The sequence below is a fragment of the Chlorocebus sabaeus genome, chromosome 25 (genome assembly GCF_047675955.1).
Source record: "Chlorocebus sabaeus isolate Y175 chromosome 25, mChlSab1.0.hap1, whole genome shotgun sequence".
Classification (NCBI taxonomy): domain Eukaryota; kingdom Metazoa; phylum Chordata; class Mammalia; order Primates; family Cercopithecidae; genus Chlorocebus; species Chlorocebus sabaeus.
This window is the reverse complement of record NC_132928.1, coordinates 69,974,257-69,999,989: the sequence shown is the minus strand read 5'-3', so window position 1 is coordinate 69,999,989 and position 25,733 is coordinate 69,974,257. Positions and strand designations below refer to the sequence as shown.

Genomic DNA, 25,733 nt, shown 5'->3' with positions numbered 1-25,733 from the left:
CTAAATAGCTGATGATATTAAAGAATTCTTATTAATGTTTTTAGGTGTGATAATGGTATTGCAGTTATTTTTTAAGTCTTTATCTTCTTGGAAGCATGCACTGACATATTTATGGATTAAATAAAATGTCTGAGATTTGTTTCAAAATATTCCTGTTGGTGCTAGGGTGGGGGTGGTAGATTCATGGCTCCCCAAATATGTCCATGTTCTAATCCCGAGAACCTATGAATTTTATCTTACATGCAAAAGAGGATGTTGCAGATGTGACTAAGTTAAAGATCTTGAGATGGGGAGATGATCCTGGATTATCTGGTGGATCTGATGTAATCACAAGGTTATTATAAGAGGGAAGCAAAAGAGTGAGAATCAGTGTCAGAGGAGACAGTGATGTAATGAGGAAGCAGAGACTGGATTGAGGCACTCTGAAGATGGAGGAAGGGGCCACAAGCCAAGGAGTGCAGGTGGCCACTAGGAGATGAAAAAGGCAAGCAAATGGATTCTCCCCTGGAGCCTTCAGAGAGAACCAGCCCTGTGGACACCTTGACTTTATCCAGTGAACTTGATTATGGATTTCTGGTTTCCACAACTAAAAGAGAATAGCTTTGTGTTGTTTCAAGTCACAAAGTTTGTGACAATTTGTTACAGCAGCAAAAGAAAACTAATAAGGTGGGAAAGTAGGTGGGTGGATAGCTGAAACTAGTTTGCCCATGTACTGAAATTTGTTGAATTTTTAAGGTGCATACATGGGGCTCGTTATAATTTCTCTAGTTTTGTATATGTTTGGAAATTTCCACAGTAATCATTTTTTTAAGTCTCGCTAAAGGAACTCCTGTTGGACTTTTGGCAAGGTGCTGAATCTCTCTGAGTCCCAGTTGCCTTATATATTATTGTTAATAATAGCGCTCACCCCTCACTGGGTTGTTAGGAGGCACACAGGACATAATCCCTTTAAAGTATCTAGCAGATTATCCAATGCATAGATCTCTTGATGAAGGTTAGTTATTGCTATTATCACTGCCTGTCATTTTCAGACATTTCCAACAAACATTTGACAAATGTCTGCATCAGTCTCTCTACCATGATCATTGCAATCCTCTAAAATGTATTTGTGCCATAAGTATTAAATATTCCATTTTTAAAAGCTCTTGCTTCTGCTTGATTGTTCTGATGGTTTCCCCAGATAGTGAACAACTTTAGCACCAAAGGTATGGAGTTAAGCCCAATACGGAGGTTACAAAAGAAATCTCTATCCTAGGAAAGTAACTGGCTGGCCTCTCAGGTTCCAAAGAATCCATAGTCTTTTTCCCCAGGATGAGTGTCTGTGCTCCTTGTTTGTTCTCCAACATGCAACTAAGAATCAGAATTCTTATTATTCTATTTAAACTGGAAAGAGATCTTCCTTCTTCTGTCCCAAAGTGACATCATCCTCTGAAGCAGCCACTGGCTTCTTCAGGAACACATTAGCGGTGACTGTTCTGTGCCCCATTCCTTCACGGAAGCACTGCATTTTCTGCTCACTGGTGGCAACAGAAACCCTAGCGGGGCTTAAAGTGAGATTCACAGCTGACACCCAGAGGCTATGAAATAATCAGCATTTTCACAAACATCCCTTTTCCTGTATACTGTCTCAAGTTAACGTTAGGCCCTGGAGTCATGCTGGAGCTGGAGATGGGATTCACAGACCCATTAATGAACACTTTGCACCAACATAGTTAGGTCCTCTGCTCCTGGCACCCGTCCTGGTGAGAAAGGGAAGCACAGCTGCCCACTGCCTAGCCTCACCTCCTGCCTCAGAAGTCAGAGAACTTAGGAAGAAAGTGCAGTGAGCCATGTAGATGCTTGATAAGTAAACGAATGAGCATAGGCTAAAATATGTCATTTCATTTTTTATTTGAATACATGTATGCAGTACAACGGCAATTTTGTTACATGCATAGATTGCCTAGTGGGTAAGTCAGGGCTTTAGGGTACCCATCACCCAAATTATGTACATTGTACCCACAAGTAATTTTTCATCATCGACCCCCTGTCACTGTCTCACTCTCTCACCTTTCCAAGTCTCCATTGTCTATCATCTCTCTCTACGTCCACGTGAACACATTTTTTAACACCCACTTATGCGTGACAACACACGATATTTGATGTTCTGTGTCTGGCTTGTTTTACTTCAGATAATGACTTCCAATTCTACCCATGTTGCTGCAAATGACAAGATCTCATTCTTTTTATGCATTTGTATTTTATGCATTTCATGTGTTCCATTGTGCATATATGCCAAATTCTCTTTATCCAATCGCCCACTGATTCCATATCTTTGCTGTTGGAAATAGTGCTGTGATAAACACACAAGTACAGGCTTTTGATACATTGATGTCTTTTCCTTTGGGTAGATTTCCACTAGTGGGATTGCTGGATCAAATGGAGGTTCTATTTTCAGTTCTTTGAGAAACCCCCGTACTGTTTTCCAAAGAGGTTGTACTAATTCAAATTTCCACTGACAGTGTATAAGAGCCTCCTTTTCTCCACATCTTCATCAAAATCTGTTATTTTTTGTCTTTTAGATAATAGCCATTCTGACTGGGGTACAACAATATCTCATTGTGGTTTTTAATGTGCATTTCTCTGATGATTAGTAACGTTGAGCATTTTTTCATATATCTGTTGGCCATGTGTATGTCTTCTTTTGCAAAATGTCTTCTCATATTAAAACAATTCTTTGTTTTTGGTTTGTTGTTGTTGTTGTTTTGTTTTGTTTTGAGATGGAGTCTCTCTCTGTTGCCAGGCCTGGAGTGCGGTGGCATAATCTCAGCTCACTGCAACCTCTGCCTCCTAGGTTCAAGCAATCCTCCTGTCTCAGCCTCCCAAGTGGCAGCGACTACAGGCATGTGCCACCACGCCTAGCTAATTCTTTGCATTTTTAGTGGAGACAGGGTTTCACCATGTTAGCCAGGATGGTCTTGATCTCTTGACCTCATGATCAAGGCCTCCCAAAGTGCTGGGATTGCAGGCGTGAGCCACCACACCCAGCCTAAACTATTTCTTAAATTCCTCCACAGGCTTTCGAAGTTCTTGAAGAAAATCACTATATAGATTGGTATTATTGATTCCTTTTATTACAATACTAAGCTAGACTTAAAGAAACTGGCATAAAAAGCGCTGGTTAGGAAATCATAAAGTTGACCAAATTAAGTGTGGCTATAAGTATTTAAATTCATGCTTCCACCCTCCTGGTAATTATCTCCAGGTTTTTCTAGGGATTCTTGCTATGGAAGTTAAGCAAATGGAAGCATCCACTAAAGTGCAGATAAACCAACTTTCTCCCTTAAAATCTATGTGAAAAGATCTGGCCATGAGAATCTACAGGAAAAGATGTGGTTATCTGATGAAACCATATCTCTTGCCAGATTTTTACTAGGCTTATTTTCACATTTTTTGAGGGTCTGCACATAAGTCTTACATTTATTTTCCTGACTTAAGAAAAAAGACCAGTAAAATGGTCCAATTAAGAAATAATGTTAATTTTTAAAGGTTGTTGAGTTTATTTTAAATGATAATCGTGTTTCGGCATATTTGTTATTGTTGTTTTCAGTCAAGCTCAGACTCTGAGGTGATCCTGAGCTAAACATCCAAAGAGAGACTCCCACCTCCCACTCTTGAGGCCATGGAAAGACCAGCCCTGCACCGGCGCACGCTGCCCTTCCCATTCTGGTCCCAGACACCCCAATCATGCTTCTCTCCCGCTGCTTTGACTCACTTGACCCTGATTAGTGTGTGAGGTTTGGAGATGGTGACTTGATGCATATGGCTGCAAGAAATACCATGTTGCAAGCATAAACATGTACCCCTGTAAGAATAAAAAAAAATCCCCACCAACTCAGAACACAGAAACAGTCATAGCTCTTCAGAGAAAATGACATTAGTTTGGAGTGGGAGCGAGGAGGGTCCTCCGTGTCGTAACTTGCCTGCCAATGCTTAAACAGTTGACTTTTCTAGCTTTTCACTTTTGAGCCCTGAAAACAGAGCACTATCTAGGGGGTCTTGTTGCTATTATTATTAATACGACGATTTATTTAAAAAGGATGGCCCACTCCCAATTAGAATGTTACAATCTTTGTTTGTAAAATTTAAAAAAAAAAATGATAGCTCCACTGTTTGGGCCATGGGGAGGGAAATTATAAGCCTAGGAACAATGCATGTGATCACACAGTGATTACAGATCTGAATGCAGGACTGCCACGGACAAGATGAAACAACTGACGCTTTGGTGGGTTGTTGATGATGTTTATCAACCACATCGTCGAAGATGCTTGCTTATGTTTTGAAACCAGATCAACAGCATCCATGATCCAAGTGATGTGGTCGATTTGAAGGACATGGGGAAAGCCTTCCCTGTCTGAAGTTATTCTTGGACCAGCAAACCCTGTCCTTCAACTTGCTGCTTCTAGACCTTTGCATAAGGTTGTAGCCATCTTCCAAATGTGTATTTATTCTTCCTTTAAAGAACAAGACATTGGCAGCCTGGCACGGTGGCTCATGCCTATAATCCCAGCACTTTGGGAGACCGAGGCAGGCTGATCATGAGATCAGGAGTTCGAGACCAGCCTGGCCAACATGGTGAACCCCGTCTCTACTTAAAAATGCAAAAATTAGCCTGGCGTGGTGGCACATGCCTGTAGTCCAAGTTACTCAGGAGTCTGAGGTAGGAGAATTGCTTGAACCTGGGAGGCAGAGGTTGCAGTGAGCAAAGATTATACCTCTGCACTCCAGCCTGGGTAACAGAGTGAGACTCCATCCAAAAAAAAAAAAAAAAAAAAAGAACAAGACATTGGCATAGCTAGTCTCACAATTCTCAAAATTACAATCGACTGGAATCCATCAAATGAGACAATGGGGTCAAGTTGTAGAAGAAAGAGGAGATGCAGCCCAATATTATGGGTTTCACATAGGGCCCGTGTACCCTACAAGTAACATATGGTCACCACTCTCAGTAACAGCTTATTTGTTTCTTTCTAAACCTTATAACCAGTTTCATTTTGTTTCTTACTCTTGAGTTCAGGTAGTGCTAGTTCATCAGACTGGCATAGCAACAGGCTGAGATATCAATTGCCATTTTCTCTATCTGCCTCCAAAATCCTAAGTCATGAGGTCTAGTGGCTGTGATTAAGAGTCAGAGTTGGAGATTTAGGCATGGAACCTGAAGCCAAATGAACAGTCAATTTGCTTTCAGGAGTCTGTCTCTTGAGATTTGTATCTCTGGATATTGTGCCACTGAATTCTTCTTAGAGAAGAATCCTTCTTCCTAGGTAGACTAACATAGCTGGAAATGAGAAGCCAAGCTCTCGTCATCACAGCTGCTATATAATGCCCTAAACACTCACCACCTGCGAAACAAAGATGGGGCCACATTCATTCTGAAATCATACAGTTACACTTGACTAAACCCTTCTAGTTGAAAGGCTTCATAGTCACTTACGGATCTAAGGAGTCAGATGAAACATACTCCAGGTGAGCCCCTGCCCCTTTGGCAAGCAGAAGGGCAAGACATCTTAAAGAAACACATCTCTCCTTCATGCTCCGATAAGCCACACAAATGAGCACACTTATGCCAAAGCAACCCTCTAGAACAATTTCCATTCGGTAACTACTAGAGTTGACAAATGCCATCAACAAAACGAAAGTCAATTCTACTGAGCAGCAATAAATCAAGAAAATTCTAGAGACAGAGAGTCAATTCAAAGAGACGGGCTTGAGTTCATTTGCAAAGTGAGACCGGGCAGCGTCATTACCACTCTGCACCGGAGGAACACAACCATTGCAAAACCACAGCTGATAACCAGCATGTTCACTTATTTTCCCATTTACAGAATAATAAAGGAAATAACTCAGTCAAATGACTTCATGTAATTGTCACAAGTCATCATGTTGGTGATTCTCTTCTTTTTCTCAGTCCGCTAAATAATTGTACGATTTCTACTGGGGAATTTTTTTCTTAAGCACAACTGAAAGGCCCTGCTTTTGTGATGAATGGGAGCTACAGAATTATCTTCTGAGGCTTAGCATACAACATGATCACACAAAATTCTCTCAGCTCGAGAAACTTCATCTTTACATCAGCAGCAACAGAAGGAAAAAAAAAATGTTTTCTGCCTGAGGCAGTTGTGATAAGGGATTTAGAACCCATCCTGGTGTGAGCTTCCAGATATAATGGGATACAGCCCAGCACCTAAAGTGTCTGCAGCTCGCTCCCTTGTAACTAATGTTCTCACAGCTGTTGTATGACTCAGGGTGGCTGGAAGGGAAGGGGAAGAGGGAAAAAGGAGCAAAATGAATCATAGAAAATGTTGCATGTAATATTTTGTCTAACCTACATTTGCCACGGCTGCTGCAGAACTGTCATCAGTAAAGTGAGATAAGGACATTGAGCAAGTCTCAAAACTGACTGCATGCTAGAACTGAGCATCTGAGAAATTCCATGAGGGGTTCTACTTTTATTAATCATGTGTCTGAATCTAACGGGTTCATACCATGTTAGCAAATTAAACTATCATACAATCTTGACGACGCTTCCTCAAATCATTAAAAAGTCTTCTCATTTAATTAATGACAAATTTGTTATCTACCTACTGGGGTTTCCACTGATACAGCAATTAATTTTTCTTTAAGACTTCCTAACTCCTAGCCAAAATGCATCAAAAACACTCAACCTATAATGGTTTATCTTGAGTTTATAAAAATCATCTAAGATTGAACATTCACCATTAATTAATTAAATTGTCTTTTTAAAACCGTGACAGGTGCCTTGAAATGTGCACACTGTGAAGCACATTGACATATCGGGGGATAATGGGTGCACAGGTTCATAGAGCACCATGGACATAACCCACAAAAGACACTGCCTTCCTTAGCTCAGTCCCTTCCTTAGCTCAGGCCACATAAAAATCACAGCTGAATATCTTTCTGTCAACTTAAAGAAAGAGGAACCCTCGGGTTTCCTCAGTCACTGAGCACCTTGCCAAGTCTCAAACCTTCTTAAATACTGGTTGATTTCTCAATTGATCTCAGTTGGCAGAGTGATCGTATCATTGCTTTACAGCACAGAAACTTTGGGTTGAATTGCGCAATGCAGTGGAACCTATTTAATGAGCCCTTTTGTTTTAAGTGATAATCAATCTCCTGTCTATTTTCTATTCTATTAGTGAAAGTCATGGTCATCTTTTTCTTCAGGCTATCTTTCAAAAACACCACCACATTCGATTAAGTGTTGAATTATCAGTGACAAAGCAAATGATGACAGGCAACTAAGACCCCACGGATTCCACCCTCGTAGTGCTACCCAGATTCTTTCCATGCTGCTAAGTCTTGGGAAGAGGGCCCGCACCAGAGGAGCCCACAGGGCTTCACTTCTAATCTTCCTTCTTCTTTTCTGTCCATGCTATTCTCTAGGGTAATATTTTTGCTTTCTCCAAGGAAAATACCAGAAAGAAAGAAACAAGTATATTGGAGTATCTTCCCTGCAAAATGCTGTCTCTGAGGTCAAGATGATTTTCTTTTGAGCTCCACTGAGAGTCAAGAGGAGGGGCCTTGGAGCTCCCCAAATCTCAGAAGCGATGGGAAATCCTCCCCAGCACCTGAGCTTTGGAGTCTGGGAACTCAGGGCTCTGTCAATCTCAGAAACTCCAAAACAGCCAGATCGGTTCTGAGAGCCGCAGTGTGCTCTAGGATCCCTGCCACTTGATTGTAGAACCACTGAAGTCTCTAAATCTTCTGTCACAGCCATTAGCAAGAACTCAATTACCTCATTTATTTTTCTTCCTACCCTCTGCAGGAGGTGCTAACAGCTGGCCGAAGGGCAGACAGCAAAAAAAAAAAAAAAAAAAAAAAAAAAAAAAAAAAAAAAAAAGGCTGGGTGTTTGGATAATCAGGAGGTTTGGCAGATCCTTAATGGAGGGTATTAGCTACAAGCAAACATCTCTCTGCTCCCCACAATTTCACCAGGAAGATAAGCGATTCTATTCTGCTTTTATAAAATAAAACTTGTTTTTTAATGTAGAGTTTCTTGGTTTCATAATTTCCATGGTGCCATAATTCCTACTAGTACATACTAGTGATCACTGATTAATCCCTTATTATATGTAAGAAATAGTTTTCATCTTATCCTACTGTTGTCCCATTGTTATGACAGAAAATCAAGTCTTTAAGAGCTGTATTAACCTGGTAAAGACCCACAGCTCAGAAGTGACCACACTTGAATCCAGACGATCTGATTCCAGAGCTGGTACTTGAAAATAACAATCCTCAGGAGAGGGGTTACTGACGAGGCCCCTTCATGAGCCCCTCTCTATATGAAGCCTCCAGATCGACCACAGGGAGTCGGTGGTGGACAACACTGCTGCCAACCTCAGGGGTCTTCACTGCATAGGGAAACAGAAACAGGTTTGTGTGTGTGTGTGTAAGGGCTTTTTGTTTTTGTTTTAAAAGTAATACCTCTAAGAGGAAGGACACCTTTTATATTAATTACTGTGTCTGGTACTTCTGCTCAGGGTACCGAGAAGGGAAGAGTTGCCTCCGCCCCCCATGTTGTGGTCCAGATGCCAAGAGGCCAGTTCCAATTCGGGGTTGGTTGCTTCTTTTTTTGTTCTGAAGGAAAGACTTTCCTCAAACAGGGAGCTGGAATTCTAGAGGATGGAACTCTACTTTCTCTTTCTGAAGAACTACATGTAGATTTTTTGAATTGATCTGAGTACTCTGGAAACTAAATTCTGTCACAAGTGAACATTTCCTGGGAAAGTTATTTCGGAGTTAAAATTCATTACATGGGTTCTCAGAGAATGGAAAGTATTATAATGACCAATAGGCCAATGCAGAAAAGTTAATTATAAATTATATAATTTACATTTTACATTGTAAAATGTTACTTAGTTTTACATACATATCAGTCAATACTTAATTGAGAATCTAGAATAGTGAACTACTATGGTGGTGAGTCTAATCCCCATCAAAATGTTACTAATGTTTTTCTTACCTTTGTTTTCCTTCCTTATTTTACTCTTTTTAATTCACGCCATTTTGTTATATTTTATGCATTTTTTTCTCTGTGTATGTTTAGTTTATGCATTATTATTTTAAGCATACTTAAGATTTTGCTGATGAGATAAAATAAGGTAAAAGTTAAATGCAAAAATCACATTTAACTTTGTAGAATTAAGTGCTTTATATTTTCTTACAGTTTGCATTTCAACTGATAACGTGATATAAATCATTGTTTCTCTTGTAAAATTGGTCAGTATAGTCAAATAGCTTCAAAGTTCAAAGTGTATAATCCAACAATGAATATTTTTAAGGACACTGCTATGGTTTAATATTAGAACATAAGTAAATGAATATTTTTTCAACACTCTCTAATTTAAACCGTGTGCACTCATCAGTAAGAAAATTATGAAACATCAATATTTGTTTCACAAATGATATACTTGTAATACTATATACATATAAAACATTTTTAAAGATAAAATATACATGGATGAAATAGAAGCATAAAACAGAAATTATAATATGTTCTTCCCACACTCCAGTAAACTGTTTTGTGTGCACCTGTTTTGGAAACAATTGCTCCAATCTTTGACCCTAATTCCCATCTTCACTAGATTGAGAGCAGTTGGCAGTTGACAGTCTTTTTTGGCTATGACACACTGGCTCTGGGAGACTGGGAGGGAGCAGATCTTGGTCTTTGAGGTGTTGCTCACCCTGCTGGCCACCTCTGGACATTCATTAGCAGGGTGACTTCACCTGGCTATCATTCCACATCAGGCTTCCTATTGAAATTTTAATAATTAAAAAGTGAACACTAGTTTTTAAAAAGAGAACTGGATCATCTTTGGAAAAATACATCAGTCTCTAAATTTCAAAGTAAATTTCAGATAAGACCATTGAGTTCTTGATAGTTTCTTCTAAAGCTAAGAATGGCCTCCAAGGAGGTATCCAACTACTTTCTTCTATGTTCAAAACAGATTTAAATGATTTTTTGTTTGTCTTTCCTGATGATAAACGTGTGAGGCACACTGGAAACAAACACTTGAGGAACACACTAGAGTACAAGGAAGCAAACATCACCTATAATCCACTAAGTGCTCAAGAGTTTGTGGTAAAGGTTTTATGTTCAACTTCAGAAAAAAAAAAGTAGAGTTAGAATGAAGAGATTCTAGAAAGAAAAGAAATATTCACATTAGTCATGCGTACAAGATTCCATCAGTTAAATGGAACCACTACACCCATCCTCAAGGGGAGGGCTTGGCCCACTTGGGCCAGAGACACGAGTTTGCTATCGGGCATTAATGAATTCCTCCTATACAATGGTGAGAGATATAAGATCCATTTAAACAGGAACTCATCTACAAAGTAAGGACTTCTGAATATTTCATTTGACTCTTTAAAAAAGATAGATAACAGAGAGTATGTAGTAATTGAGAAAATAAAAATTAAAGCAAGGTTTGTCTATAAGAGAAAACAAACTAGGAGAAAAAATTACACTTAACTACTAACCTCTGGAAACAATAAACCTGAAGGAGTGAGAGTAAGTTGGTCAAGCTCTTTAAGAGTAGTTTTTTCTATTCTATTATATACCAGTAAGATTTGATGGCAAGACAAATGGATTTGGGCACTGTATCTTCTCAGGTTGCCTTGACTTTGTGAATGTAAGAGTTGAGAATATAGTGTCAAGATAGCCAAGTTGCAAATAAATTTTCAAGGAGGAACAAGATAAAACTGCTATTTATCCATTCATTCTTGCATTAAGTACAATTGTCTGTTGACTACACACCAAACAGCATGTCAACCACTTAGAATACAAGGAAAGTAAGGCATGGAAACCTTACAATACCACTTAGAATATAAGAAAGGTAAAGGCTCCATCTACAAGGATCTCACAGTCTAAGAGAATTAGACAGACTGAGTGAATGGAAGACATTCATGTAAGTGGCTACCACTATGGGTACCATGCAGGAAACAGCCGGAGGCCAGAAAGACTTTATAGAGAAGGACAATTGTGCTGAGTCATAAGAGTGAGTGTGAGCACAGGGGCTAGGTCGGGGAGGGCTCTGCAAAGGTGCTGCTGTGGAGCACAGCTAACGTGGGGAAATGGGCTAGAATGGAGCATCAGTCACTTGGTGCAGGTGAGGATTACAGAGATGAGGTTGGACCAGTAGGCTGGAACCACCTCATGAAGAGCCCAAGAGGCAGAGAGGAGGAGGACATAACAAGGACTGGGGAATTTAGGCTGGATGCGAAGGGAGCCTAACAGGATGGTAAGAAAGTCATTCTGGCTGTGGGAGAAGAGCAGAGTAAACTGTTGTGAGCCGGGGGGAAGAGAGGCATTAGAAGATAATTTAATGGGCCAAGTTGCAGGTAGTAGTGATGGGAATAGAGAGGAAAGTCTCTATGGAATGACCAGGTAACTGACTGTAGCCACCCTCCTGGATATCTGGCTATACATAAGGAGAAGGAGGGATATCCCTAAAACAGGTGGAAATTGGAAAAAAGATTCTACAAATGGAATCTCTCCTTTGTAGAAGGAGGAACAGGAATATATGCATCTAACCTATAACTCAGATTATTACAAGGCAAATCCTTGTTTAAACATACACTAAAAGTCCTCATGTAATATTTGCCCACTTTTGACTTTGGATTATGCAAGATGTGCTTTTGAACCACTGACAGCATCAGATACTTCCTAACTTTCTAATTCACTTGATGTGCTTGATAGAAAGTGGATCTTGAGTCCACCTGAGTTTGCCCCAATATCTGGGCCTTCAGGTCTCTGCATACTTTGAGAGAGTAACAAAGATAGTGCTATCATTTGAATTTGTCCCCAAAGTGGTGACTAGCCAGATCTAGCTTTCTTAGCTCTGATCTTTAACTGTATGCTCTCCAGCATTCTAATGGAAAAGGAGCAACCCATTCTGTTCTCAGCTGCTTCCTCTCTAAAATCCTGTAAGACCAAGACATGCTAAACAGGGGGAACAGGTAAAGATTTTCATCTTCTTTAATAGATAACTTGACATGTTAATCAAGCAGTCACTAAGATGCACCATTGTGTCAGGTATTAAAACTGTTTTCCTATTGTAAAATGTTGATCCTCTTGGAAAGGAACTGTGAAGGTGACAGATTCTCAGTGGAGCCCACAGTGTCTGAGAACTACTATAACTACTGGTCTCCGTCACAGAGATCCTGATGGTCAGCAGGCTTTTGCAGCATCCACTCTGGCCTCCTGTTCTGAAGTGAGAATAGAATTGCCTACTGCCAGAGGGGTTGCAGACTCCTAGTTGCTTTTTCTCCTCCCTGTTCCATTGTTTCCACCATACCAGTTCACACAAATCTGAGCCAGGCCTCCTAATAGCTTGAAATAGCATGAAAAGGGCCTTCCAGAAGCAGGCTACAGGAAGGGTCAGCTACCATCATGGTCATTTGAGACTGTGGCAGGATCCTAGGTAGCTAAGGTATGTGAGTCAAGAAGCCAGGGGCAAGGTGGCTTTGCAACATCAGCAAGCCTGGAGAGGCAGAGAAACAGGCTGGAGATGATAGAAGATGAGCTTAGGATGTTTCTAAATTATTTGCATTAATTCACATATTTATTCCATCATTCATTCAATACATGTTTATTGGGAACCCCTGTACCATCCAGCACTGGCAAATCACTGAGAATATAGTCTTGAACAAGGCAGACTTAATCTTATTAAGGGAGGAGACCACCCCTCGTATTGTCTTATGCCCAATTTCTGCTTCCAAAGAAAGAAGAAGTAAAAACTAAAAGGCAGAAATGAAATCCACAAGCAGACAGCCCGGTGCCACACCCTGGGCCTGGTAGTTAAGAATTGACCCCTGACCTAACTGGTTATGTTATCTATAGATTACAGACATTGTATAGAAAAGCACTGTGAAAATCCCTGTCCTGTTCTGTTCCATTTTAATTACCAGTGCATGCAGCCCCCAGTCACATACTCCCTGCTTGCTCAATTGATCATGACCCTCTCACACGGACCCCCTTAAAGCTGTGAGCCCTTAAAAGGGACAGGAATTGCTCACTCCGGGAGCTCGGTTGTTAGAGACGTGAGTCTTGCCAAAGCTCCTGGCTGAATAAAGCCCTTCCTTCTTTAACTCGTTGTCTGAGGGGTTTTGTCTGCAGCTTGTCCTGCTACATTATAATACCTGTCAAGGAGCACTTGGAAAGTGAGAATAAATCATTGCAAGCACATTACTCAGTCTTGGTGAGTCAGGGAATGCTTCATAGAGGAGAAATCTAAACCTTGAAAGCTGAATGGGAAGGCCTGGTGAAGGTGAGGGGTGGGCTGGGAGAGGCCCACCAGGCCACATGCAGAGGGGTGGGGCAGCAAGCTGTGCCTGTGTGTCAAGGGCAAGGAGACCAGCCAGCCTCAGTCTACAGCATCTGACCCTCCTGAAGATGACTTCAAATCCCTAAGTATTGGGTTAACTGTATGAAATTGTCATTTTTATAGGTCAAAAATGGTGAAATATCAGCAATTTCACATGGTTCAATCAAATACTTCTCTGGATGATACCCCTTAACCCTGTCCCCCTCTAAATTAGTTTCTTTCCAGAAAAAAAAAATGCAATGGCATTGGGAAGCATAAGGGAACAAGTATCAGCTGCAATAGGGTGATGATGGGGTGGTTATGGGTGATACTCAAGTACATGCAGAGGCCACATGGAAGAACGTCATGAACCACAGTAAGACATTTAGGCTTTATCCTTAGGACATCTGGCAGCCTTGTGCGATGACCAGATGGATATTTTAAGATGCTTACTCAAAACAACCTAGAGAAGGTGGTAAGAGGGCAACAGTGGAACAGCCAAGCAGGAAAAGTTGCTACTAGGATCAGAAGAGGGGCCCACACTGTCAGTGTGATAAAGGTAGGCAGGCTTGTGAGATACTAAAGAGGCAAGACTAACAAGACTCCGGAACTGAGTGAGAAAGGAAGTGGGGGAGCCAGCATGAGCTCATGGTGCCTGCCCACCCAGGCAGCCAGGTGGGTGGTGGGCCATGCTTTGGGCTGGATGAAAAGGGGGAGGAGCTGATATGGAGGGAGAGAGGATGAGTTCCAGGCATGACTGTCGTAATTATGTATATAGGTTTTCATCTACAGTTCCTGACTCGTAATTCCCACACCCACTGTTATTTCTCCCCTAGGCAGGTCATAAAAACTAAAAATACACCCTAATCTCCCCCCGCCTTTCTGTCTTGGAGCTGGCCATAAAGAAATTCTCAGCTTTTATACCAGTACCCTGCTGTTTTTGTTACTGTAGCCTTATAGTATAGTTAGAAGTTGGGTAACATGATGCCTCTAGCTTTGTTCTTTTTGCTCAGGATTGCTTTGGATATTCAGGCTCTTTTATGGTTGCATCAGCCTTGGGAAAGAATTTATGCCCACATCCTCAAAAACAATTGCAACAAAAACAAAAATTGACAAGTGGGACCTAATCAAACTAAAGAGTTTCTGCACAGAAAAATAAACTATCAACAGAGTAAACAGACAACCTACAGAATGGGAGAAAACGTTCCCAAACTATGCATCTAACAAAGGTCTAATATCCAGAATCTATAAGGAACTTAAACAATTTGACAAAGTAAAAACAAACAACTCTATTAAAAATTGGGCAAATATATGAACAGGTACTTCTCAAAAGAAGACATACAAGCAGTCAACAAAAATACAAAAAAAGTTTAACATCATTAATCATCAGAGAAATGTAAATCAAAACCATAATGAGATACCATCTCACATTAGTCAGAATGGCTATTACTAAAAAGCCAAAAAACAACAGATGCTGGAGAGGTTGTGAAGAAAAGGGAACACTTATACACTGTTGGTGGTAATGTAAATTAGTTCAGTCACTGTAGAAGCAGTTTGCAGATTTCTCAAAGAACTTAAAACAGAACTACCATTCAACACAGCAATCCCATCACTGGGTATATATCCAAAAGAGAATGAACCCTTCTACCAAAAAGACACATGCACTCGCATGTTCATCACAGCACTATTCACAATAGCAAAGACATGGAATCAACCTAGATGTCCATCAATGGTAAACTGGATAAAGAAAACATGGTACATTTATACCACGGAGTACTATGCAGTCATAAAAATACTAAAATCATGTACTTTGCAGCAACATGGATGCAGCTGGAGGCCATTATTCTAAGCAAAGTAACGCAGGAACGAAAAACCAAATACTACATGTTCTCATTTGTAAGTGGGAGCTAAACACTGGGTACTCATGGATATAAAGATGGGAACAATAGATACTGGAGACTGACAGAGGAGGAAAGGAAGCAAGGGTTGAAAACTAGTTCCAGGGGTACTATGCTCACTACTTGAGTGACAGGATCAATCATACCCCAAACCTCCACATCACACGATACATCCATATAACAAACCTATACATGTTGCCCCTGAATCTAAAATAAAAGTTGAACTTACAAAAAAGCAAGAAGGAAAGAAATTCTCTGACCTACCCTGTCTGACTGCAGGTCACAGACCCTCATTTCAGGAGTCCTGTCCCATACCTGAAGGAAGAAATGCTGCACAGAGAAGCTGAGGAATCTGAGCAGACAGGTCCTGTTGGGTTTTCCCACTCAGTCTATTTGTGGAAGATCACACTTTCTGTCCAATCACATTGCTACATGGTTGTCCACACTTCAATCATGCCTACCCAGTGATGTCTCCATAAAAGGCCCAAGAGGAGGGGGTACAGAGAGCTTCCAGATAGCTGAATATGTTCCTTGAAGATGGTGTGCCCAAGGAGGGCATGAAAGCTCGGTGCCCCTTCCCCACAGCTCACCCTATGCATCTCTTCATCTGTATCCTATGTAATCTCCTTTATAATAAACCAGTAAATATAAGTGTTTCTCTGAATTTCAAGAACCAGTCTAACAAATTAATCAAACCCAAGGAGGGGGTCACGGGAATCCCAATTTCTAGCTGGTTGGTCAGAAGCCCAGGCAAAACAACCTGGATCTGCCATTGGCATTGTAAGTGGGGCAGTCTTGTGGGACTGAGCCCTCAACCTGTGGCATCTGACGCTGTCTCCAAGTAGCTGGTGTCGGCATTGAGTCAGAGGACACCCAGCTGGTATCTGTGGCAGAACTGATTGCTTACTTTTTGGTGGGGAGAAACCCTCACATATTTCATCACAGAAGCCTTCTGTGTTGATTATTGCATTGTGTGATAAAAGAGGAAAAGCAGTTTGTGTTTTTTCACTCAGAAGTGTTCGATCGGTTCTAACAATAAAAAGAAGGAGGTAGTCAGGCACAGTGGCGCACAGCTGTCATCCCAGCACTTTGGGAGGCCAAGGTGGGTGGATCACCTGAGGTCAGGAGTTTGCGACCAGCCTGACTAACATGGTGAAACCCTATATCCACTAAATTTAAAAAAAAAAAAAAAGAGCCAGGCAATGGTGGTGCTGCCTGTAATCCAAGCCCCTTGGGAGGCTGAGACAGGAGAATCGCTAGTACCTGGGAGGTAGAGGTTGCAGTGAGCCGAGATAGCGCCATTGCACTCCAGCCTGGGCAATGAGTGAAACCCTGTCAGAAGAAAGGAAAGGAAAGGAGAGGAGAGGAGGAGAGGAGGAGAGGAGGAGAGGAGGAGGGGAGGAGGGGAGAAGGGGAGGAAGGAAGGAAGGAAGGAAGGAAGGAAGGAAGGAAGGAAGGAAGGAAGGAAGGAAGGGAGGGAGGGAGGGAGGGAGGGAGGGAGGGAGGGAGGGAGGGAGGGAGGGAGGGAGGGAGGGAGGGAGGGAGGGAGGAAGGAAGGGGAAACTAATGCGTGCCTACTGCCAACCATGTGAATGCTTTACATACGGTATTTAAATTAACACACCAGCTGGGGAGGTGGGTACCCTTCGTGCAGTTATATAGCTAAAACAAAACAAAACAGACAAATAAACAAACAAAAAAACTGAAGGTGAGCACTTACCTGAGGTTAGACAGTTTATATTTGGGAGAGCTGCAGTTTAAATGGGCATCTCTTTATCAATACCCATGTGCTTATGGCTACAACTTGCTGCCCAATAACCTAATGTATGGTGTGTGCTGTGCTGATGGCTAAAACAATGGCAGATGCAGTTGCGATCAAGAAAGATGTGCCAGAAATCTTTCCCGAACACATGGGAGAGGAGGAAGGCCAGACTCAGAGCTGAGCACCTGACCCAGGTACAAGCTCTCCTCATCCTGCTCACCTCTGCTAATCACCTGTGTCGTAGATTCTCCCCAAGTCTAGGAGCATGGGAAGCAGGGAAAGATCAATCAGGGAGTTATAGGACTTCTTTCCAAGGATGAGAATAACTCCTGTAATGCCTTGCTTACCCTGAAGAGTAGGACTCTGCAAGGCAGGCCCTCTCAACATCTCTTAAGGGAAAAGCAGCATTTTAGCTCACGACAGCGTCCTAGCAGACAAAGGTTTAAGGCATAGCCTAGCTAAAGAGTTACTTAACAAATTCCAAAATAGTAGCAAAATAGTCTCCATAAAACTAAATGACTTCCAGGGAAGAAAGCGCATATTCCACTCCAGTACTTGTTGCCTTAATTAGGAACAGATTCTGATGACTGGGATTTATTTTCCTAAGCACACATCCACAAAAGCCAGAAACATCTTGTCATGCTGCAGCATCCCTGACATTTCTCAAAGACGAATTCCTAATTGGGTTTTAAAAAAAAACAACCAGAAATTTTCATGCTGATTTTGATTCAGGATTCAAAACAGAACCTAAGACATGCATTTCTATATTATTCCAAACCATGTATAAACTGCCTTAAAATCCTTAAGACTCCCTTCAAACACTAAAGTTTAAAAAAGGGAAAAACGGACTAAGAAATGAATTCTGAATTTAATGTAGCAAAGAAGATTCTTCTCTTTCTTGTGGAACATGAAAACGATCCTGTGATCTCTCCAAGACACTTTTAAACACCTTAATCTACTTACTTTTTTAAAGACAAGACGAGAGCTGGCACCTGCTCTTTCACTTATGGGGTTCAAAAGGCTTTTTTGTGTCTTTCTTTGTCAATTTATTAGAGAAATTGGCCAGCCTTTTTCATTGATATAACTAAATTTTGTTATAATAAAGAATCTAGATGTATCACGGAGTCTGAAATACAGAAATTATTATCCTTACCTGCACAGTTTATCCTTAAGTGTTTCCATGTACTTCATAGTATTTTCCTTCACACTTGTTTCTGGGGAAGAAAAGGAAATCCAAAGTGAATGCAACTGCAGTCACAATCGAACAAAAACCATTCAACTAAAAGCTCAAAGCCAAAGGACTGAGGTCAAGCCACTAGTAATCGTAACATTCTATATTTGGAAAACATTCAAATCCATTGGAGTGGCTGCCTGAAGTCATGAGTTGGGGAGGACTCTGGGCCTCTGAGCATCTCTGCAGGAGAAAGTCAGAGGCTGGAGCAACAGCGCTGAGCCAGCCTCATGTAGTCTTTCAAAGGCAGCTCACTGATAGTCTATCACTGGACGACGTGTGCTCTGTCTCCTACCTTTCCTGACTGATAGCCATGGGCTCGGTTGTCCAATACAGGGAAAGAGAACCTGACAGTGTAATGACTCCCATCCTACAGATGAACCAGAAAAGCCTCACTACAGGTAGAGGAGGATTGTGGACCCTTTCACTGAGAAGCAAACAAAAACATGGGATTCTGCCAGTAACTAGAAATCAATTGCTCAACCTCCAATGAGTGATGAGATCGGCCACTCTTCGAAATAAACTCAGTGCTTCCTAATTACCAAATGTTGAAGGAATGAATGATTGCTATGGTTCGACAGATCGAAGAGGCACTTTATGGATAAAAGAGATTTGATATACTTTGAACAAGTTCTCCCCTTTTGCTCATCTGAGGAATGAAGGTGCCTTCCTCTCAAGGTGATAACTAACAGACATGCACACCAAGTGTCTGGAATAACACCTGCAACCAAGGGGTTTCTAGCAAATGGTGGCTGGAATGATCAATGATGCTGCCATGTCTATTATTAGTATTATTATTGTTATCGTGGGTTTTATCATTGTTTTTATTCCAACCTTTATTCTGAAGGGTTATTTATGCTGAAGGGCTCATGTACTCTAAAGTTGGGGAATGTGGAAACACAGAAGCCAGGCTGCCCAGATTCATGCTACTAGAGTGTCTGGGGATCCTTGGACTTCCATTTCAGTCAACATGTATGTGTAAGGTGAGGGACAGTGGAACTGGAAAAAGTACCCTGACATTCCTCATAAAGAAACTAAATATTTAGATGGAAATTAAAACAATTACACACATTCTGGTTCATTAGTCCATAAAAGGTAAAAAGAGATATTTACACAATGAAAACAACTGTTTAAGTTGCTATCTTTTCTTACTGACTTATGCTTGTCTAACACACAAACTTAGTTGTGCTAGCTGGAGCAATTATTGCAAGTTCCAAATGCCCCAACCAGAAGCGTGTCTCTGTTTCACATGCCATACATATTTATGTGCCACACACTGTTCTAGGCATGTGGGATAGCTCACTGGACAGAAGAGGTAGATTCCTGCTTCTGTAGTGCTTCCATTCTGGCAGCGAGGGATGCTAAAGAATAAACATAAAAATTCCATAGAACATTAGAAGGTGATAATGACAATAAGGATTTAAGGGGGAAAAAAAGACAGCAAGCAAAACAGGCTGTAGAGTGGTCAGGGAAGACATCACTGGGGAAATGACACTGCCTAAAAGTTTGCAGAGGGAGGGAAGAGGGAGTTGACAGGCATCCTGGGAAGAGTCGAAGTCATCCTGGGAAGGGGGAGTCGACAGGCATCCTGCGAATGGAGTAGGCGGTCTGAAGGCCCCAGGGCAGCAGCACAACTGTGTGCTCCAGCGAGTGTGGCCAGAGCCAAATGTTCCATGGGGAGAAAAGATGAAGGCAGAGAAACAACCCAGGTCCAATCACGCAGGCCACTGTGGTAAACTATAGTCTCAAAATGGCCACAGCAATATTTCTGGTACCACATACTCTTCCAGAACCTTGCCGCTCCCTATCAAGAGGTAAAGTATATTTCCCTCTTCCTGAATGTGGTCAGGCTGAGACTGCTCCAACCCACTGAGTATGATGGAAGGTATTCTGTAACTCTTCTGAGGCTAAAGTCCAGTTTCTGCCTGGCTTTCTGTCCTGGGAACCCAGCCACCATGTTGTGAGGAAGCCCAAGCCACATGGAGAGGCCCTGTGTAAGTGTTTCAGCTGAAAACCTGGGTGATGGTCTTAGACTACATCCAGCACCAATCTCCAGATATCTGAGTGAATGAGCTTTCAGGTGGTTAGTGCCTTTGAGTCTGAGGGATCCAGACACCACAGGATGGAGACAAGTTCCCCCACTGTAAGCTGTATGAATTCCTGACTCACAGAATTTTGCATGTAATAAATGGTGATGTTAAGTCATTAAGTTTAGGGATGTTTTGTTGCACAGCTGTAGTAACTAGAAGGCTACTGTCAGGATTTTGAGTGTTCTGAGTGGAATGGAAAAACACTGTAGAATAAAAAAATGAGATTGACCTATAGCTACTATGTTGAGAATATACCATAGGGGAGGATGGGGTGGAAGCAGAAAGACATGGACGAGGTTAGTGCAATCATCCAGGAAAAGATGATCAGGATGTGGAGGAGGAAAAGTAGAATATTTTTCTCACCCATCACCAGGGTCATGGCTGACACCCGTATAACAAAAGACAGGTTAACAAGAGAAAGGTATGACAAATTTATGTAACCAAAGTTTTATGTGATATAGGAGCCTTCAGAGATGAAGACCCCAAGACCCAGAGAAAACTGTCTATTTTTGTGCTTAGGTTCAATGAAGCATATGAAAAATGGACAGCTGTGTAGAAACCTGATTGGACAAAAAGCATATGATCTAACGGTGATAAACTGGAGCTCAGCATAGCCTGTTTGTTCAGAATCTTCTTGGCCTCTGTGTAGCATTCCTTCCCTCCAGATGAGGGGGCAGGGCAACTGTCACATAGGGTCTTATGCCCACTTTTCAGGGAAGGTAACCAACAGAATCCTTTAAGATCAGCTCTCACACAGAAAGACAGCGGATGGTCAGAGTGACCTTTCTGCTTCTGCTGTTTTCTCAGTGTCCAAGGTGCTGTACTTTGTAGTATCATGTTCTATGTCCCAAAAGGGACTTAAACTAGTGCATTAGCAGGAGTTAGTGATAAGTGGGTAGATTTTAGATATATTTTAAAGGTAGAGACAATAGCTTTCCTAGTGGGTCAAATGTCAGGTGTGAGAAAAAGAAAAGTCAGCTGGGCGCGGCAGCTTACGCCTGTAATTCCAGCACTTTGGGAGGCCGAGGCAAGTGGATCACCTGAGGTCAGGAGTTCAAGACCAGCCTGGCCAACATGGTGAAACCCCATCTCTACTAAAAATACAAAAATTATCTGGGTGTGGTGGTGGGCACCTGTAATCCCAGCTACTCAAGAGGCTGAGACAGGAGAATCGTTTAACCTGGGAGGCGGAGGTTGCAGTGAGCCGAGATCGCACCACTGCTCTCCAGCCTGGGCAACAAAGAGCAAAATTCTGTTTCAAAAAAAAAAAAGTCAAGAATGACTACAGATTTTTACCCTAAGCCACCAGAAAAAAACAGAAATTGCCATCAACTGAGATGGGAAGAATGAGAAGTGAAACTGGTTGGGGAGACAAGAATTTAGCTTTGGATTTGTTAAATTTGAGAAGTTTTTAGACATTCAGTGGAGATGTCAAGTGTGAGGTTGGTTATCTGAGTCTGGAGTTTGGGAAAGTTCTGGAACAGAGACATTTGGGATTGGCATTTGAAGGAATGAGACTGGACAATATCACTGAGAAAGTGGGAGTAACTTAAGAAGCCCTTGCTGATCATAGGCAATGCACCATTTATATTGTGATAGCATCTTCCATCCAATGGACAAAAATGGACAGCATCCCCCGAGGAAAAGAAAGCCATATTCTTATGTTTAAAAATAGTCTAGATGTCTATGAAGCTAATGACTTTGTTAAGAAACTGAATGCTAAGTATTTGCCTCATCTCAGTGTCTGAAGCACCAGTTGGTGATACGCTGGACCTGCACGAGAACTTCCAGGCAAAGCCATGGGCTTTTCTACTTGCCTGGAGGCTGCCATCTAAGGAGAATGCTATGTTGAACTATTACTTTCATTGGACCCAACCTATGTCCCAGCCAGACAGCCTAAAAGTAGCTTGCACATATTCACTAAGTTGACTCACAACCTTCAAGATAGGCCAAGACTGTAGACAGGGAGTTTAGATTTTAAACTTCCTAAAAAATACACCCACAGACACAGTGACTGAGAATAGAAGTCACCTTTTCCTCTCTTCTTACTTCCCTCCTCTTCCTTTCTTCCCTACCATTTTAGGCCCGATAGAGCAGGGATCTGTGAGAATGGTGATAGTAATAAGGCAAGGTTCCAAGAAGCAAAGAGGGCACTCAAGGAAATGCCGAATACAAAAGGAAATGCTATGAAACAAACAAGACCAGAGGACTGCAGGCCTCCTGATCAGGAAGAAGCAGGAACACATTAACTGCTTCTGTTTATTAAGGGAATCTGATATCCAGATTCAGGCCATGATATCAGAGTGAAATTCATACAATTAGTTTGATGAATCCAATTAAACAAAAACTTGGATTAACGGATTGATAATTAAATGCCATAAATCAGTAAACACAGTAGAGTGCATGAAACAAACACACATCACGCTACAGGAGTTCAATCTGGGTCCTCCTTCACGCAAGACCCTATACTTGGCACTAATTAAATATAAAAAGGACATAGCTTCCAGAAACACAGAGATAGTTGTGGGGCCAGCCTCTTTAACACTGATTTCTCACTGGAGTGCACAGCAACATTTTCCATAAATATTCATCATAACCAATAATCCAAAAATATCCCTATGAGTCTGATGGGAAAAAAAAAAAAATAACCAACCTACCCAGCAACAGCTTTTTCAATGTAAACACGGAAGTTGGAAGGTAGAAGATGTCAACACGAAAGTAGAAGAATGTTAAGTGGGAGGAAGTCCAACTAGGTTTCAATGCGTTGTATCCCTTGCATAATAAAGGGACACCAGTATTTGACATGAAAATAGCATGGGAAATGAGTAACACCCAGGCAGACTTGCTATCAGATTGAATGGACCAGTGACTTGAAGAAACTCCAGCCCCACCACCCTCAATTAATAAGGAAGACATGCTCAGATGGGGTCAGTATGATATGATCTCACCTTTGAAAATGGAAGTCAAAGGGACCTCCCCAGTTTAGCATTAATGGCAAAGTTTGTCAAACATTAGCTACGTTATTGGAATTTTCTAAATTAACATTAAGTACCAAGTGAGACCTGGCCTACATTTACAAAAATAAGTCATCAGATTTCAAAGATCAATATTCAAGAATCTATTTAGATAAAATTAGCTCCCACTTAGTAAAATGTTTCAGAAGGAAGATGTGAAAGACAAAGGAGAAATTTTAGAACTCTGAGAAATTTTCAAATAGCTAAGGTATTATGCTGTCTTCGAGTGAATGAAAGGACTTTTGTTCGGATAATTAAATCATGCACGAGGATGAAGAGGTAACATAATCCTGAAAAGACGCAGGAAAGTCAGCAATACCGGAAAACGGACCTGCAGCTAGAATGTCTTGGCAGGTGGGTGGCATAAGATTGTTTCAGTACTTGAAAGATGGTAGATTCTTTCTATGAAGTCCTACATGAGTGGAATTTCACACTGAAGGGCAAAATGGAAATATCAACCATGAACCCCTAAAATGTAGAGTTTTGTCTGCTCATACACAAATGACACTGACTGTCACATTGGAGACCCAGTGTGTGGACATACGTGATATTGATTTAGCTACCATTTTACTGAGCACTTTCTTTTGCAAGAACTGTTTTAAACACCTTATTCTAAACATGAACTAAATAACAGTATCAATGAAGCAGCTCTATCATTATCACCATTTTACAGTTGGGGAAATGGAGCAGCAGTAAGGTTCAATGTCACACTGCCAGTGAGGGATAGTTCCAGAGCTCACTGTTACAAAACACATGACTTCAACTTTATGTAACAGGAGAACAGTCAGTGCACACTGAATTAATGCATGTGAAATCTCAGCACCAACAAAATGAAGCAGGTGTTCAAAGACAGTAAATTCAGGAGAGGCCAAAGGCTGTGCTGTAAAAAGTCAGAGTTATAAACAGTACTGACCATTGCAAAGATGAGCCATCAATAAATGAAAATCTCATTGTCTGTAAAATGTAAGGAAGAATGCTAATAGTATATCAGCATAAAACAAATCAACATTGTGTAAAATAAGTTTATATATATATAAACACACACATAGATACATATACATATATGTATATGTGTGTGTATACATATATATGTGTATATGTGTGTGTATATATATGTATGCATACATATATATATGAAAGAGAATAGGCCAAGTTGATTTCAAAGTAGGTTGCAATGAGAAAATGATTAATAACTTTCTAAAGTATATCCCTACACTGGCTCATTCTCCCCAGTGAGAGGTTAATTGTGTGATTTTACTAAAATATTTTGATTTGCATGTATAAATTTATTTATTTGCAGCATTTCTCTGCTATCACCTATCTGTGGTAGTTCTAGTTTAGCTAGAATTCTCAAGAGAGGATTTCTGAGTTCAACAGAATTCAGTCCTTCCCAGGCTTTTGACTACTCAATATCAATTCTCTAGATCCAGAGCCCAATAAATGCATCATTACCAAATAGCAAGAGATTCATTTCTCATTGTCAGGGCATCGTTCAGTATGTTGTTGTTAATTCTCTGTCTCTTTCTCTGATGTTGATAAGACGTTTACGGAAGGAAAATTATCAGATACGAGTCCTACAGATTTAAGAAGTGGTAACAGGGAAAGGGTTTCTCTTTGGAATTACACCTGACTGTCATTCATACATTAATCTAATGTTTTTTCTTTTTCTCTTTTTTTTTGAGACAAGGTCTTGCTCTGTCACCCAAGCTAAAGTGCAGTGGCGTGATCACAGCTCACTGCAGCCTTGAACTCCTGGGCTCAAGTGATCTATTTTTTTGTAGAGATGAGGGCTCACTTTGTTGCCCAGGCTGGTCTTGAACTTCTGGCTTCAAGCAGTCCTCTCGCTTCCACTTCCCAAAGTACTGAGATTACAGGCATGAGCCACCACACCCTGCCTCTAATGTTCCTTAAATGCCTACCACATGCCAGACTCCATGTTAGGCACTGGGGCCACAGAGGTGAATATCATGCTACCCACCGGCTTAAGAAAATCAGGCTTGGTAATAGAAAGAGTCACATCAATAGATGACTAATAAAAGCAACAAGTTAGATTCCATAATAAAAGCAGCAGTCATGCTCGGAGCATCATGGAGGGAGATTTGGTCCAGTTTGAGGGGGTTTAAACACGACTCCCTGAGGAAGTGAATGAGTTAGAGATCTTAAAGGATTTTCCATGCTAGCTGATGCAGGAGGAGGCATGGATAATCCAAAACAGCAGTTGCACGTAAAATAAGATTTGTGTTTTAGAATAGCAGGCATTTCATGTCATATCATTTTACCTTCCCAAGCATTTCCAAATCGTTTCCCTCCAAGCTTACTTTATGATTACTAGATGTACTACATGATCCCACACCAAAGGAAGATGGAGTAGCTA

At 41.2% G+C, this 25,733-nt stretch overlaps 1 protein-coding gene across 2 annotated transcripts in view; it reads right to left on the bottom strand.

Annotated features, from left to right (window-relative positions):
- The window catches only part of DISC1 (DISC1 scaffold protein), a 394,443-nt gene that overhangs the window by 57,455 nt on the left and 311,255 nt on the right, over nt 1-25,733 (bottom strand). For both annotated transcript variants that reach the window (XM_007989799.3, XM_073011848.1), the window contains exon 10: nt 18,178-18,238. In XM_007989799.3, coding sequence (XP_007987990.3) covers nt 18,178-18,238 — 61 coding nt within the window. The remainder of the gene's footprint in view (nt 1-18,177; nt 18,239-25,733) is intronic.